The sequence below is a fragment of the Chiloscyllium plagiosum genome, chromosome 2 (genome assembly GCF_004010195.1).
Source record: "Chiloscyllium plagiosum isolate BGI_BamShark_2017 chromosome 2, ASM401019v2, whole genome shotgun sequence".
NCBI lineage: Eukaryota > Metazoa > Chordata > Chondrichthyes > Orectolobiformes > Hemiscylliidae > Chiloscyllium > Chiloscyllium plagiosum.
This window is the reverse complement of record NC_057711.1, coordinates 52219637-52237794: the sequence shown is the minus strand read 5'-3', so window position 1 is coordinate 52237794 and position 18158 is coordinate 52219637. Positions and strand designations below refer to the sequence as shown.

The 18158-nt window shown below is 41.0% G+C and overlaps 1 protein-coding gene across 1 annotated transcript in view; it reads right to left on the bottom strand.

Annotated features, from left to right (window-relative positions):
* The window catches only part of rhobtb3 (Rho related BTB domain containing 3), a 133741-nt gene that overhangs the window by 57307 nt on the left and 58276 nt on the right, over positions 1-18158 (bottom strand). The window contains exon 4 of the mRNA XM_043709644.1: positions 722-879. Within this exon, the coding sequence (XP_043565579.1) occupies positions 722-879 (158 nt within the window). The remainder of the gene's footprint in view (positions 1-721; positions 880-18158) is intronic.

The following is an 18158-nucleotide window of genomic DNA, read 5'->3' as shown; positions in this document are numbered from 1 at the left end:
AGGCCATTTTTGCTCCTTCACAATCTACAGACCTAGAAAATAACACTGTCCTATTCCTCTACAAACACTGCCCCAGGTTAAATTAATAGCTATGGCTTATATTTTAAGTTTAATCAAGAGACTTATCTCCAAAAACATATAATCAAGAAAGAATCCACTATACTCACTACTGCAGCCTTTCTCTTGGACAGATTTAAAACAACCAATAAGTCCAATGAAAGTACATCAGAGAAATTAAGTCAGGAGTTCAATGCACTTGTAGTATCATCACAATGAATAGTGAATCATCAGCAATGGTGTGCCTTGAGATCAATCATAAAAAGCTTATAAAGGGTGGTTTACACAAATGACTGTTGTCTTGATGCCAAAGATTTTAGGCAAGTCAAACTGTTATTTTTTTCTTACTTCTAAAACAGGAAACTTACAAAAGATGACAAAATATTTTACAGGCAGCCTAAATACACTCATTTTGGTACAGGTGTCTCAACTGAGAGACCAACACCCCTCCAAATGATGCATACTTTGAAGAGTCAATAGTAAAAATACCAAGCAAGCAATTCAGCTCCACAGGCTGTGTCAATAACAAATCCAATGCAACTAAACACATTGACAAAACTCCAAGATAATTATTTCACTAATAATTATACCAAACAATAGAATATGAAAATAAACTGCAATTTAAAACTTCATATTTTAGAAAGAAAATGACAATTTTGCTCACCACTCCTCCAAAGTATTTCCCCACATAAAAGTCATTGAGACTGTGAAGTTCCAAGTAGGCTGCTCCAATTTCTTTAGACAGTTCAATTCCCTCATAGAAAGGAACACAGCTCCCTTTATCTGATGTACACAGTGGGCAAGAGCAAGGCGGCCCTTCTTCTGTTAAAAATGTTGAAACATCATGAATTTCCAAGTCAAAGTACTTTACACAAAGCTCACAATGTAGTTGTACATACTATACGTGATGTCAAGACAAACAATAAAATTATTAAATATTAGGGAATTTGTATATTGAAAATAGCAGAATCTTTACTATTCAATACACGAGGACTGTCCACTGTCTCCAACAGTGAAAATTGCATAAAATGGCTATTAGAATATGTAAGAAGTACTTCTTTGAATAAATTATTAAATAAATCATTTATTTTTCACTCAGCAATAACCTGCAAACAGCACAGAGGTGAATATCTAACTGGTTTGTTTTTGTTGACATTTGTTGAGGGACAACTGTTGGACAGGATCCTTGAAGAATCCATGCTCTTCCTGAAACAACAATATCCCAGAAATTGTTACATTTTTGAGAATCTGAGTCATGCATGTATGATTAGGCATTGCAATGAAAATATATTCAACAGAAATACACTTAATTTATTCTTGCTCGGACTGTAAAGTCAAATAAAAGGTTATTGCTGTTGTTCGACTCTGAACCAAGACAACACACAAGGCTTTGTCTTATGAAAATTTAAGTGAAAATATGCAGATAATTGCAGTGATGATGATGCAAGTGATAGTGTACTCTTTGAATTTAAAGTCTCAGCATTAACTAGAAGGTTGTCATGGTAAAACTCCAATTACACAAGGCTTGTTTAAGATCTTTTAATGGCAAGATAAACTGAATTTAATTATATAGCATTCACCATGGTGTGACTCTAAATAATATTATTTGAGTTTTGATACGGCCTTCTAAATTTTAGAGAAAGTAACTAACTTATATATTGGCCCAAATGTTTTAAGTAACATTTGTACCACACAATGACCATCTCTACTAACAGTCTAACCACTGCCCTTTGATTTTCAATGACATTACCATCATTGAATCCCCCACTATTGATATTCTTGGGGTTGCCATTGAAGAAACTGAGCTTGACTCATCATGTAAATACAGTGGTTTCAAAAGCAAGTCAGAGACTAGGGATACTGTGATGAGTTACTCACCTCCAGACTTCCAAAGCTTGTCCACCATCTACAAGGCATAAGTCAGGAGTGTGTTGGAATATTCCCCACTTGCTTGGATGAGTCAGCTCCAAAAACACTCAAGAAACCTGACATCATACAGGACAAAGTAGCCTCATTGATTGGCATTACATCCACAAGCACCTGCACCCTCCATTACAAGCGTTCAGTCATAGCAATGTGTACTATGTACAAGATACTTTGCAGAAATTCTCTCAAAAGCACTTTCTGAACCCTCGACCACTACCATTTAGAAGGTCAAGGGCAGCAGATACATGGGAACACCATCACTTCCAAGTTTTCCTCCGAGCCTTACACCATCCTGACTCAGAAATATATCACCACTCACTCACTGTCACTGGGTCAAAATCGTGGAATTTCCTCCCTCATAACATTGTGGTTCCATCCCAGGTAGACTGCAGTAATTCAAGAAAGTAGCTTTCCACCACCTTCTCAAGGGCAACTAGGGATGGGCAGTAAATGGTGGCCAGCCAGCGATACCTACATCCTTACAGTGATTTTTTTAAAAAATGCTTCTTTTTAACATAAGAGGGGAGCACCACATTTCTGCGAAGAAGTTCCAATCAGCATTCCTTCCATTCTGACAGTTCTTTCATTGTGTCGTGCAGAAATATCAGAGGAAGGTAAACCATGCCACTTCTCATAGCAGTGAGTTTAACCTCAGTGGTGGGGAGGGTTCAAACGACAATTATTTGGAAAATAATTAGTAGTCACACAAGAAAGGTAGCTTGATTAGAAAGATTCAGCTTGTATTTCTGAGGAGAAATTGTGTTTAACGAACTTGATGAATATTTTTTGAAGAGGTGATAGGTTTGATGAAAGTAACCTAGTTGATGTGGTGTGCGTTGGCTTCCAGAAGGTGTTTGCTAAAGTTTCACACAAGTGATTTGTGAGGAAAGTTATAGGCCATGGAATAAAAGGGTCATTAGCTACATGGATACTTTTCAGAAGGAGGATTTGTAGTGGAGTTTCCAAGGTTTTAGTGTTGGGATCCTGATACATGTTAATGATTTAAAATTAGATCATGATTGTGCAGGGTTCAAATTCAAAGTTTACAGATGACACAAAACTTGGAATATTTATAAGTTGTGAGGAGGAGAGTACAGAGCTCCAAAAGGTCTGGGTGTATTGATGGAAGTTAAGATTGAATGCAGAAAAATGTAAGGTAATGCATTTTAGTAGGAATCATATTGAAGGACAGTATAAAGGATATACTTTTAAATGGGGTGCTGGAGTCAAGGGACATGGGGGTATACTGCACAGATCAATGAAAGTGACAGTACAGGCTGAGAGTAATTAATACTGCAGACAGCAACCTTGGGTTTATTAATAAGGGCATAAGAAATAAGAACAAGGAGGTGATGTTGAACTTGTTGTAATACATATTTTAGACCTCAGTTGGAGTATTGTGTATAATTACGTGAACACATTGGAGTGAAGCAATTTGGTCCGGGGATCAAGAACTGCAGCTATGAGGATAGACTTGAAGAAGTTGGGATTGTTCTCCTTGGAGAAAAGGCTAAAAGGAGATCTATTAGAGGTTTTCAAAATCATGAGCAGGCTTGAATGACCCCGCTCATAAAATGATCAAGAACCAGAGGACACAGATTTAAAATGATTTGCAGAAGGAGCGAATGTATTAGGGGAAAAATAGCTTGTTCACAGAGTAAGTTGTAAAGGGTATAGAATGTACTGTCTGTAATTGTGGTGGATGCAGGTTCAATTGAAGACTTAAAGAGAATATTTGGGTAGAAACAATGCGCATGGGCGTTGGGAAAAAGCAGCACTTTGTCAATGGGCAATGATGCTCATTTGATGAGCAGTGGTACTTCAATAGGCTGAATGGTCTCCTTCTGCACTCTAGCAGTTCTGTCATTGACTTCAGACTCAGGGGGTTGTATGATCTACTCCTGCTCCCATTTCTTCTATTTATATGCTAGCTGTTTGGTCAGACAATTTATAGAGTCATAGAGCACGGAAACAGACCCTTTCGGTCCCACCAGTCCATACCAAACATAATCCCAAACTAAACTAATCCCACCTACCTGCCCACATCCCTCCTAACCTCTCCGATTCATACACTTATCCAAATGTCTTTTAAATGTTGCAACTGTGCCTGTAGCCCCATCACTTCCTCAGGAAGTTCATTCCACACGTGAACCCCCACTGTGTAAAAAATGTGCTCCCCATGTCTTTTTTTAAATCTTTCTCCTCCCACTTTAAAAATATGCCTCCTAGTCTTGAAATCTCCCATCCTAGGGAAAAGCCATCTACCATTAACCCTATCTATAACACTCATGGTTTTATAAACCTCTATAAGGTCACCTCTCAACCATCTAATGCTCCAGTGAAATAAGTCCCAGCCTATCCAGCCTTTCTTTATAACTCAAACCTTCCACACCTGCATCGTCCTGGGAAATCTCTTCTGAACCCACTCTAGCTTGGTAATATCCTTCCTATGACAAGGCAACCAGAACTGGACACCATACTCCAGAAGAGGTCTCACCAATGTCCTGTACAACATCAGTGTGACATCTCAGCTCTTATACTTAAAGGATTGAGCAATGAAGACCAGATTGTCAAATGCCATTTTAACCATCCTGTCTATATGTCATGCAAACTTGGAAGAATTATGGACCTGGACCCTTAGGTCCCTCTGTTCTACAACATTATCCAAGGCCTTACCATTAATTGCATAAACCCTGTCCCTGTTTGTTGTACTAAAATGCAAACCTCAGATTTATCAAAATTGAATTCCATCTGACATTTTTCAGCCCATTGATCCATTGATCAAGATCCATTTGTAATCTTAGAAAACATTCTTCACTGTCTACTTTGCCACCAATTTTGGTGTCATCCACAAACTGACTAACCACGCCTTCTTTATTCTCATCCAAATCATTTATGTAAATGACAAATATAAAAGGACCCAAACCCAATCCCTGTGAAACACTGCTGGTGACAGGACTCCAGTCCAAAAAACAACACTCCACCATCACACTCTGTCTCCTGCTGTTAAGCCAATTATATAGAGTCATAGAGTCATAGAGATGTACAGCATCGAAACAGACCCTTCGGTCCAACCTGTCCCTGCCATATATCCAATGACAACAAAAATAGAAATTGCTGAAAAAGCTCAGCAGGTCTGGCAGCATCTGTGAAGAGAAATCAGAGTTAACTTTTCGGGTCTGGTGACCCTTCCTCAGAACGAATTAGTCTAGCATGCATAACCTTGTCAAGGGCTTTACTAATGTCCAAGTAAATAATGTCTACTGCTCTGCCTTCATCAATCTTTTGATAACTTCCTTAAAAAAACTCAATCAGGTTTGTGAGACAGTATTTTCCTCACACAAAACTATGATGACGATCCCTAATCAACTTTTATCTGTCTGAATCTTATCTTTTAGAATCACCTCCAATAACTTTCCCAAAACCGAAGTCACAAATCTGTAGTTCCCCGGTTTCTCCTTACAACCCTTCTTAAACAAAGGCACAACACTCGCCACCCTCCAGTTATCAGGAACCTCACCCTTGGCTGTAGTTGATGCAAATATTTCTGCAAGGGGCCACACAATTTCCTCCCTTACTTCCCACAGTGTTCTGGGACACGAGATTAAGTCATGGAGACTTAGTCACCTTTATATTCTCCAAGACCTTGACAGCTTCTTCCTTTGTAATGAGAACTGTTTTTTAAAACATCAATATTTGCTTCTCTGAGTTCTCTCGCCTCCATTCTTTCTCCACAGTAAAAACTGACATGAAATATTCATTTACTATGGCACCCATCTCCTGGGGTTCAACACAAAGACCATCTTTTCTTGACTTTAGCTGCCTGAAATTGGCATATCTGCACAAAAGGCTACATAATTAAATTTTAAAATGCATATGAAATTCAACACAACTCAAATTTCTGCAACATCTTGCAACTGTTTAAAAGTATTGTGTTAGAAGCAGACACTGCCCACAAAATTGGCCCTGCTCCCAGGGTAAATCAATCACCATTGTGAGTTGCTGTTTACTGTGTTCATTTTACAGGCCTTTGAGGGGGCTAAGAATTTAACTTTGGAACTTTCAGGTGCAATGATACCAACGAGAACCTTCTGAAAGAATCTAAATGTCAGTTAAGTCAATTTACAAAGGAATTAACTCGTATACCCTAACGTAACCAGGAAATAGTTATTTTTAAAAGTAATTTCCAGTCATTTGAAACTCATGTTATTCACTTGCAATAGGTTAACTCGATCATTCAAAATGCTTATATTTTTATGATAAATACATTTCACCTGCATTATCTAACCATACCATATCACTCTATGAGTTGTGAAGGATTAGTTCTTAAGTTGTTTTTTTTGTAAATTAGAATTTTGATTGCTGCCTTTTTTTGCACTGGTTCATAACATCTTTTGTTTTCAGTGAGAGGCCAATGAGCTTCAGTGGAAATTCGAGAGAAAGACAGTTTCTTCAAACAGGGGAAAATATCCTAAACACAGCATGTTTGGTTATTTGCACCCATTTTGCACCCAAAGCACAATCTCTATCCTTGTGCATAGCTACTGCAGTTGTCCTGTCTGAGCATGAGCAGCTGAGGAAAATTGGCCCCATATGCTTATAGAATTCGACTTGTTCAAAATGCAGATAAGTTCATATCTAATTTTATTCATGTTTGCAGGGAAAGATATGAGGAGAAAGTGAGGACTACAGATGCTGGAGAGTCATAGTTGAAAAAGCGTGGTGCTGGAGAAAGCACAGTAAGTCAGGCAGCATCCGATGAGCAAGAGAGTCAGTGCTTCAGGCATAACCTGAAGAAGGGTTATGCCTGAAACGTCGACTCTCTTGCTCTTCGGCTACTTCCAGGAAAGATATTTTCCAAGTGTACTTTAAATATTTTCTTTGCGTATCCAAATATTACAACGTAAATGTATGACTGTGCAGTTGATGAGACAGATTAGAATGTTGATACATTACACAATTATCGCGTGATATTTGACTCCTTTCTCAGTGGGTGGAATAAGGCTGCATTGTCTATATAAAGAAGCCAAAGTCTCCTTAGCTTATTTCAGTATTCAATCAGTCAGTGTGTGAAAAAAATACTTTTGGTATAAAAGACATGAGCTGGAGGGATTTCAATTGTTTATGGGTGGCACAATGGCATCGTGGTTAGCACTGTTGCCTCACAACACCAGAGACCTGGGTTCAATTCCCACCTTGGGCAACTGTCTGTGTGGAGTTTACACGTTCTCCCTGTGTCTGCATGGGTTTCTGCTGGGTGTTGTGGTTTCCTCCCACAGTCTAAAGATGTGCAGGTTAAGTGAATTGGCCATGCTAAAAAAGAATTGCCTGTAGTGTTAGGTGTAGGGAAATGGGTCTGGGTGGGTTGCTCTTCAGAGGGTCGATGTGGACTTATTGGGCCGAAGGGCCTGTTTCCACACTGTAAGCAATCCATGTCCTGTTTTCGAGCACAACTGGGATGTAAATTGAAGATGCCAGCCATTTAAGGCAATTTTGATTTTTCTTTAATTCTGCTCTTCAATCCAGAATGGATGATTGTGGATCAGTGGCAATGCCATTAAAATACCATGACTACTACGCAAAACATCTAATCAAGTGATAAGTCATTATTACTAGGATAAACTTATCCCAGAATTTAGTATAGCTGTCAAGGCCTGGTGAAACTATGTAAAAACTGAACAGACTCTAAATGACCTGCTAAATGTCACTGTTAAGCTGTCCAAGAAGCTCTTGTCAAAATATCACCCAGGACTATTACACATGATTTTGCACAAAAATCTTTGTGAAAGACCAAAATAGAACACAATTTGAAGGCCATTTTGGTTGGAATAGATAATTGCTATGCACTTTTATTTCAAAGGCAGAAGACCAAAAAAAGGTCTACTAAATTTGACCAACACATATATTTCAGGCACAATGCAAAATTCAGAATGTCATATCAATAATTATTTGGAAAATCTGTAATTGAAGCATGGAGGCTTTTTGCTCTTCAAAATTCCCTTAGTTGGCCACTTGTTTCACTCTCCTTTCCCTTTTCATCGGGAAGGTGACAATAGGTCCCAGGGAAATGGCAAACAAAAGCCCAAGATTTCCCTAAACAGGGAAAAGAACCACGTAGCAGCTTCATCTCCCACCAGTTTCTACAAAAACACAATCCCAGTCTTGACTAAGATGTCTGGTTTTCCAGGTGTATCTGTCTGCCTCCCTACCCTCACTGCTGTTGCAGTGAATAGTCAAGATTACTCTCTTCCATTTGAAAGAGGGGAATCAATGGTCTAATGGTATTATTACGAGACTGTTAATCCATAGACCCATCGAATGTTATGGGGACCCAGGTTTAAGTCCCACCCATGGCAGATGGTTAAATTTGAAATCAATAAAAATCTGGAATAAAAAGTCTAATGATGACTGTGACAGCATTGTTGATTGTCGTGGAAACCCCATCTGGTTCACTAATGTCACTTAGGGAACGAAACTGCTGTCCTTACCTGGTCTGGCCTACATGTGACTCTCCACAAGGACTGTACAGTTGTCATGCCTGTCAATATGGTTATGGCCAGATGCATTTGAAGCCAGAGATTATTAAGGATGAAGTCGAGTATGTTGTTCCCTCTTGTTGGTTCCCTCACCACCTGCTGCAGACCCAATCTAGCTGCTAAAACCTTTCAGACCTGACCGGCTCGATCAGTAATACTGCTGCTGAGGCACTCTTGGTAGTGGATATTGAAAGCCCCACCCAGAGTACATTGTGCACCCTTGACCGCCCCACCGCACCCCCTCCCCCAATACGTCCCACCACCCAAGTGCTTCCTCCAAGTGTTCTTCAACATGAAGAGGTATTGATTCATCAAGTGAGGGAGGACAGGTACATAGTAACCAGCAGGAGGTTTCAGTGTTTAACTTGTGCCACGAGATTTCATGGGATCTGGAGTCAATATCGAGGACTCCCTGGACAACTCCCTCCTTACTGTATACAACTGTGCTGGCACCTCCACCTGAGTCTACAGTAAATGGGGGAGGTACTAAATGAGTATTTTGCATCATTATTTACTGTGGAAAAGGATATGGAGGATATAGAAAGTAGCAAAATAGATGGTGACACCTTGCAAAATGTCCATATTTCAGAGGAGAAAGTGCTGAATGTTTTGAAACTCATAAAGGTGGATAAATCCCCAGGACCTGATCAGGTGTACCCGAGAACTCTGTGGGAAACTAGAGAAGTGATTGCTGGGCCCCTTGCTGAGAGATTTGTATCATCAATAGTCACAGGTGAGGTGCCGGAAGACTGGAGGTTGGTTAACGTGGTGCCACTGTTAAGAAGAGTGGTAAAGACAAGCCAGGGAACTATAGACCAGTGAGCCTGACGTCAGTGGGAGGCAAGTTGTTGGAGACAATCCTGAGAGACAGGATGTACATGTATTTGGAAAGGCAAGGACTGATTCGGGATAGTCAACATAGCTTTGTGCATGGGAAATCATGTCTCACAAACTTGTTTGAGTTTTTTGAAGAAGTAACAAAGAGGATTGATGAGGGAAGAGCGGTTGATGTGATCTATATGGACTTCAGTAAGACGTTAGACAAGATTCCCCATGGGAGGCTGGTTAGCAAGGTTAGATCTCACAGAATACAGGGAGAACTAGCCATTTGGATACAGAACTGGCTCAAAGGTAGAAGACAGAGGGTGGTGGTGGAGGGTTATTTTTTAAGACTGGAGGCCTGTGACCAGTGGAGTGCCATAAGGATCGGTGCTGGATCCTCTACTTTTTGTCATTTACATAAATGATTTGAATGCGAGCATAAGTGGTATGGTTAGAAAGTTTGCAGATGACACCAAAATTGGAGGTGTAGTGGACAGCGAAGAAGGTTACCTCAGATTAGAACAGGATCTTGACCAGATGGGCCACTGGGCTGAGAAGTGGCAGATAGAGTTTAATTCAGATAAATGCGAGGTGCTGCATTTTGGGAAAGCAAGTCTTAGCAGGACTTATACACTTAATGGTAAGGTCCCAGGGAGTGTTGCTGAACAAAGAGACCTTGGAGTGCAGGTTCATAGCTCCTTGAAAGTGGAATCACAGTTAGATAGGATAGTGAAGAAGGTGTTTGGTATGCTTTCCTTTATTGGTCAGAGTATGGAGTACAGGAGTTGGGAGGTCATGTTGTGGCTGTACAGGACATTGGTTAGGCCACTGTTGGAATATTGCATGCAATTCTGGTCTCCTTCCTATCGGAAAGATGTTGTGAAACTTGAAAGGGTTCAGAAAAGTTTTACAAGGATGTTGCCAGGGTTGGAGGATTTGAGCTATAGGGAGAGGCTGAACAGGCTGGGGTCTTTTCCCTGGGATCAGGGAGTCCAGAAGTAGAGGGAATAGGTTTAGGGTGAGAGGGGAAAGATATAAAAGAGACCTAAGCAGCAACTTTTTCATGCAGCGGGTGGTACATGTATGGAATGAGCTGCCAGAGGATGTGGTGGAGGTTGGTACAATTGCAACATTTAAGAGACATTTGGATGGGTATATGAATAGGAAGGGTTTGGAGGGATATGGGCCGGGTGCTGGCAGGTGGGACTAGATTGGGTTGGGATATCTGGTCGGCATGAACGGGTTGGACTGAAGGGTCTGTTTCCATGCTGTACATATCTATGACTCTATGAGTCTGTTCTGTTACTGGGACAGGACATATCCAAGGATCATCATGGCAGTGTCTGGCACATTGTAAGGTATGATACCATGAGCTGGCAGGTGGGACTAGATTGGGTTGGGATATCTGGTCGGCATGAACGGGTTGGACTGAAGGGTCTGTTTCCATGCTGTACATATCTATGACTCTATGAGTCTGTTCTGTTACTGGGACAGGACATATCCAAGGATCATCATGGCAGTGTCTGGCACATTGTAAGGTATGATACCATGAGTACCATAATATGGCAAACTGTTGCTTGACTAGTCTGGGGATAGCTCTCCCAATTTTGGCACTAGCCCCCAGATGTTGGTAAGGAGGACTTGGCAGAGTTGTCAGGGCTGCATCTGCCATTGCCTTTTCCATTGCCTCGGTTGATTCATCCAGTTTTGTTTGTTTGTTGAGACTTCATTGTAACTCTTACAACTGAGCCGCTTGCTTGACCATTTCAGAGGGCAGTCAAGAGTCAACCACATTGCTGTGGGTCTGGTATCATACGTAGGCCAGACCAAGTAAGGATAGCAGATTTACTATCCTGAAGGATATTAGTGAACCAGATGGGTTTTTTCCCCTCAACAATCGACAATGGATTCCTGGTGTCAATAGATTCTTAATTCCAGATATTTTTTATTTGATTCAAACTCCACCATCTGCCATGGTGGGATTCAAATCTTGGTGCCCAGAACATTAGCCAAGTTTCTGGATTAACAGTCTAGTGATTGTACAACTAGGCCATCACATACCTTGTTTTAAACCAATGCAATATAAAATCAAGTGCGGGCGGCGTGCGTGGTCTGATGCTTACACTTGCAGGAGCAGGAGCAGCAGGTGGATATTCCTCAAAGTAGCATTCTAATGATTTACCACTGAATCTTGTTGCTTTAATAATCCCCCAATCAGAGGGGAGACTGCTTTTGAGCTGAGGGAAAATGCCTCATCATAGGCCATCCACTGATGCAGAAAAACAAATTATAAAAGTTGGGGTGGTGGAGAGCCTGAGGGAAAACCCCTCTGTTTGCACCATTGGGGCCACATCCTTTGATGCCTGTGACCTTTTCTTGGGGTGATAACCTATTAAATTCCCAGGCCACCAACACTGCAGGGCTTTTCCACCAACAAAATCTTATTGGGCCCTATACATGGGAGGGGCTTCCTACATGCTGATCTGCCACTGGATCAGTGTCTCTGCCTGATGCTGAGTAATGCCCCTGATTGGGCTAAGTACCAGACTGCAAAACAGACATAGCCCTGAAGTATGTTCCTGACTGCCCCCACTTCCCAGTCCTTCCATCCTGGGACAGGAAAATCCAGTTCAGAGCCACTTAATGACTCCTGATTATATTGTTTCTTTCTTATTATCCACCACCACTAAACCACTGTGTTTCCAATTATTCAAATTATGCAAGGCAAAGGCAACCTGATGATTTTGTTTCTGCTTTAAACTGACGATGTGCTGTTGTACTAATGACATTCAATATATTTTCTTTGAATGTTTTGGCCCACATTTAAGGGACAGAAATAAACTTCAAAAGTAGGAGCATAAGTTTTATAAATAGAGACATATTCGAGCTCAAACAGTAAAGCTTTCAAATCATTATGTTGCCAGTTAGTACGTTACAACACATTTTGAACGGAGACAAAAGGGCATAGAGATGATTTCCCAAGAGAAAAATAGGCAGGACAGGCTTTAGTTACAAGAAATCCCCGGGGCAGAAACTTAGAGGAGTCCAAACAATGGATTCTAAGGAAGAAATGTGGCAGAAGTGCACAAGTACTCCAGTAAGGCATATCTCCATTTCAGGAACAATTGTTTTAACCTAATTGAGATGAGATTCTTATTAGGCATTGATAGGTTTCATATTAAGACCATACAATACAGGGGCATTAGGCCATTCAGCCCATCAAGTCTGCTCTGCCATTTGATCATGGCTGACGTATTTCTCAATCCCATTCTCCTGCCTTCTCCCCTTACCAATCAAGAACCTAGCTATCTCTGTTTTAAACAAACTCAATGATTTGACCTACACAGCCTTCTGTGGCAATGACTTCCATAGATCCAGCCCTTATTGCTGAAGAAATTCCTCCCCATCTCAGTTTTAAAGGGTCATTCCTTAACTCTGTCCAGGTCCTGGTCTCTCCTACCTATGGAAACATATTCTCCACATCCACTCTATCTAGACTTCTCAGTTTTCTGTAAGTTTCAAAGAGATACTCCCTCCTGAAGGGGAATTATTGCTTGTTAACAGCCTTAATTGTCGGTTTTTCCTCAATATTATGCCTTCTACCAAATCATCCACTGTGAGCAGTCTAAGTACCAGGATTGTCAACATGGATGTTAGAGCAGGTACCCAGTTAATTTAACTTGCTGCTTGCTCCAATCAGGCACCATCATCTCAGGGCAAATCTTATAGACACTGGCCACATGTAAGCTATATCCATGGGCATTGGCATGTGCAGCTTCAAGAAATCCTCATGGCACATCTCTCAACCACTTTATAGGATACTTCTGTATTTCAATGCTTTACCTTGGGCCACAAAGTCAACTATGATTATATCAAGGATACTTTGTGATGAGGGACATGCAAAAAGCTCATGGGCTGGACTAGACTGCATCTCTCTTGTTAACTCAGTGCTCACTCACTCTGAGCCTACCTGGATGCTTACTGCATTCCTTGCCTTTTTGCACCTCGTCCTGGAGTCAGAGAATCCAGGCTCACAGTGCTCCTGCACTGTCATGCCCAAAGCAAGGATGACCGTTGTGGCTGTCAGCAGTTCTCAGTAAAGGGAGGAAGCTTTCCATTGGGCGTTCCTGATGCAGTATGTCAAGAGCAGCCTCAGTCCAAGGGCTTGCACACTGTCAGTCAGCTGTTCAGTTAGGATCTACTTATCATATGGCATAGAAGCCAAATATAGGGCTGGCCATCACCTGACTCTTTCTTCTCCCTATTCTGGGCTCTTTCTATCCAGGAATGAGACAGAGGTAGAGATTAAGGGAGTTAAAACTGGGTGGCATAGGTATTAATTTAGGTGCAGGTGGGAAGTTGCCCTGAGCTACTGAATGGATGGCTCAGGGAGTTTGTAGGGTTCATGGTGTTGGTTGTACTGTGGGAGGTGGGGGGTGGGGGCTATGTTGAGAGCAAGTGAAACAAGGTGAACAGATAAGTCCCAGATCATATACGATTCTTAAGGGTTTTGAGAAGGTAGATGCAGAAAGGTTGATTCCCCTTGTGGGAGAATCTAGGATCAGAAAGCACAATCTCAAAATCTCACACTTTTAAGACAGAAGATAGGAAGAATTTCCTCTTTCAGAGGATAGTGGATTTGTGGAGTGTTTTTTTTACCACCGACAGAAGGGTGTAGAGGCTGGGTCAATAAGTATATTCAAGGCTGAGGTAGGCAGATTTTTAATCTGCTATGGGGAAAAGGAAGGAAAGTGAAGGTGAGGATTATCAGAAAATCATGATGCTGGAGACCAGAATATTTCAGTCACATTAACTCTGCTTTCTCTCCACAGCTCCTGTCAAACCTGCTGTGTTTCTCCAGCAATTTCTATTTTTGTTGCTGAAGATTCAGATTAGCCAGGATCCCATTGAATGATGAAGCAAGCTCCAGTGACTGAATGGTCTATTTCTGCTCATGTGTCTTATGATCTTATACATAGGGAAGATGTTGCAAGTGTTCATAACAGCAGTAGAGCATGAGTCTTGATCAGAGGTGGGTGCAGTAGCAGAGATGGAGTAAGTGTGAGGTGTGGGATAGAAGGTGGTGGCACAGACCCTAGCAGAGTGAGAGAGTCATTGACCTTCTTCCTACATTCTGCGCATTCTTTCAGACAGCTGAGACTACACTACCTTAGATGGCAACCTTGGACCAGACTGGCATGATCTGGTTTTGTGGTCTCTTCTGTGTCATTGAAGGAAAATGACATCCTCTCTCTGTATCAGTCAATCCAGGTCCTTGCACACACAGTGGGGCACCAACATTTTCCCTGCCTGCCATGTCCATGGCAAATAGAGGAATAATGCCAGCTACTGGCTGGTGCTAGTCTGGGTGCACTATGGGCTTTAAAAGATGGTGCAGGCGCAAGGGATGCTGGTCAATTCTGGGATATCCTGGTAGTGACTAACTGTTTCTGATATGGCAAGTGGTAGAATGGGATTAGAATCAGTCAGGAGGGGCACCAATTGGGCATAATAGGGGGTTAATGTGGCGTATTTGGTAAAGTGTGGCAAGAAAATGTCTTGCAGAAAGAAATCTCCATAAATCTCAATGAAATTAGCATTTATGAACTGACAGTGAACTGTCAAACAAAGGTAAGATTCAACCCTGGGTAGTTAATGGAGGATCCTGTCAAGAAATTCCAAATAATGTATGATTTTCAAAAGGGTGGGTTATTAGTAGTTTACCAAGAAAGATGAAGAGAGAGGTTAGCTGATTTCATTCTTCCTCTGAGGAATTTTACAACATGCCAGAAACAGTGATGGATGCAGAATCCATTATGGCTTTACAGTAAGGAAAAATATTTAAACAAACAACATCTTTAAAATGTGCAAAGAAAAGTGACAGAAACAAGCCTAAGTGGACAAGGAGGAGGTGATGGTGGTGCTATCACAAGACTATTAATCCAGTGATCCAGAGAATATTCTGGGGACTTGAGTTTGAACCCCATCAGGGCAGATGGTAGAATTTGAATTCAATAAAAATCTGAAATTAAAAGTTTGATGATGACCATGAAACCATTGTTGTTTGTCAAAAAGAAACCATCTGGTTCACTAAAAAAAAACAGAAATTGCTGGCAAAACTCAATGGGTCTGGCAGCATTTGGCCAGCTAGGGATAGGCAATAAATACTGGCCTATTTAATTCATTCCCAGAAATGAATTTTTTAAAAGCTTTCAAGAGCTGATTTGGGTGCAATTCCTTTCTTCTATTCTATGATCCTAAGGACAAATTTTCTTCTGTCATTAATTACATAATGCCTTAAAAAAGAAACACCTTGGAGGACTCACTGCATTATGACATTGTCAAATGTATACAGTAACTTCCACGGTGTCAAATTTTCTTGGCTTGCTGCTATGTCTTGATTTCTCGTTGAAAACCATCAGCCTGAAGTATGATGTTGTTTGCTGAGTACAGACTGCAAAACTCAAATATTATGGCTCGTAAAGTCAATAACAAGTTCAGTGATAATAAGTTTGTCTATTGTTTATATATTTTTCTAAACAAAAGTGAGGTCCCAGCTGGAAATATTTTTGGAAGTACAGTACATCGATGAATGTGGAAAATAAATACTACTGGTTGCAATAAAGGCACTGCAGGGCAACAGCATTTAATTGGTATTTCTGCAAATAACCATGAGCTAGACCCTGTTGACAGCGTGGGGGAAAGAGACTGGATGCTTCAGGTAAACATTCAGCCAGATTTTGTGAGGGAGGTGGGAAGTTCAAATTCAAAAGCTTCCCAACTCTGTAAATCCATCTCCTCTAAAAAAAGATCCTAGAGGTTTTGACAACAAGAGCCACAAGAGCTGGACAGAGATTTGAAATCATGCAGCAACTAACTCACCTCCTGATTTCCCAAAGTCTGTCAATTATATAAGGCTCATGTCAGGAATTTGTTTTACACTTGCCTGGATGAGTGCAGCTTCAACAACATTGAAGAAGCTTGATGTCATCCAGGTCAAAGCATCCCTTTTGACTGCATCCACCATGTTCAACATTCATTTCATGGTAGTAGTATACACCATCTATAAGGTGCATTGCATTAACTCTACAATCCCTATCAACTCTAAGGACAAGGGAGCAGATCCTTGCGAATGCCACAGCCTGTGAATAACATCGCTCCCACCCCCAACCCCCAGCCACCCACCTCAAGCCACACATCATCTTGCCACAGAGCTATATCACCATTTCTTCACTCTTGCTGGGTTAAAATCTTGGAATTCTTTTCCTAAAACTAGTGTGGGTGTCCCCATAACTGAGGGCTTGTAACAGTTCAAGAACACCGCTCACTAGCACCTCCAACTGGGTAAACAGGGATGCACAATACATTTTGGCAACAGCCATGAATGAATGACCAAAATAGAACTCTCACTAAGTACGAATGAAACTGTCTACAGTGTGCCAAAATAAAACATGTAGTTCTGTAACTTTTGAAACTTAGCCAAGCACTTAATGACCCCTGGCTGTCAAAGTAAAACAGTTAAAGTGGAGGCGATTAAGTCTATTGAATGTGGAGAAACAGGTAGTTATGATTTTTTTTCTAAGGTACAGCAAGTGTTCCGTCTTACAAAACATTCTTCATAAAAATTGAAAATTTAAGCTCTCCAGCCTTGAAATAGTGCTGACCAAGGCATGCAGCTGTGCTACCACAACCTTATCTCATGCTGGCAAACTTTGCTGGAATAGGAGTGGTGTGGGACTCCCAGAATTGAGTCCTGGCCACCATTCTTAAAGGCTCCAAACTAAGCCCATCTCAGATAAAAGAAAGAGCCATTGCACCAGCCAACATAGTTTCCTCTGGGAGTACACAATAAGCAGCACTGCATTTTGACACAAGGTTTGGAATGTGTAGGAAATTATTTTCCTAAAAATAATTTCCTGACATCTATCTGCTGGGTGTTATTCTATTTAGAGGTCAGTTTGCTATGTCATTTTGATATGGGTAGGCTGAGATATTTCTCAACCCTAATTTAAATGGGTTGGATTTTCAAATTTTCACAGAAGCAAGATCGAGTGCACATGCACTTAAAAATTTATGTATCTAAATGGTCTATCAGTCTTCCAGAACACATTACTCTTTTCAAAGTGAAGATGAGATTCATGGTGTCCATGCCATCTCCAATTCAGAGCACTATTCACATTCTTGAAAGAGTTTCACAAAGAGCCAGTAAGGGTTAAAGGAACATTTTTACGTTAGAGACTCGGAAAAGAGAATTATCTCGTGTACATGTATTTGGCTGTTGGAATCAATGTGGTAAACCATTGTTCAATGTGGTTAATAAAATAGAGTGATTCAAACAGATTCAATCAAGTACCTTCCAATTGTCTATCTGGTCACTTGCTTGCACCAATGCACTATTAAGTCAGTGATTTCTTGCCTACTCCATCTGCAAGGAGTCGGAGACTGTATGATTGCAATCTGCCATTGAAGATTGCAATCTAGAGATGATCCCGCCTCTATGCAGTTCCCGGCAGCTCCATTTGTGAGCTGAACTCATCTCTGGGTTAATCAATAGAAGCTCATTTCAAAACAGGTCATATCAGTGATACAGACATGGGGTGTGGTGGGCACTCAAAAATGCTGGGGGCCAGTTTCCTGATCCCAAATTGAAATCAAACCTAATGTCTCCAAAGTATTTTAAACAGTACCTCTGAAGCTGACTTCCTCTCTGAAGCAGCAATTACTCTGAAGCCAATAGTGGTAAGTCAGGCCATCTGTGGATGTGAACCACCATGTAAACCACAAGGGATTGGGTTATTGCAAGAGCATCTTTGTTGA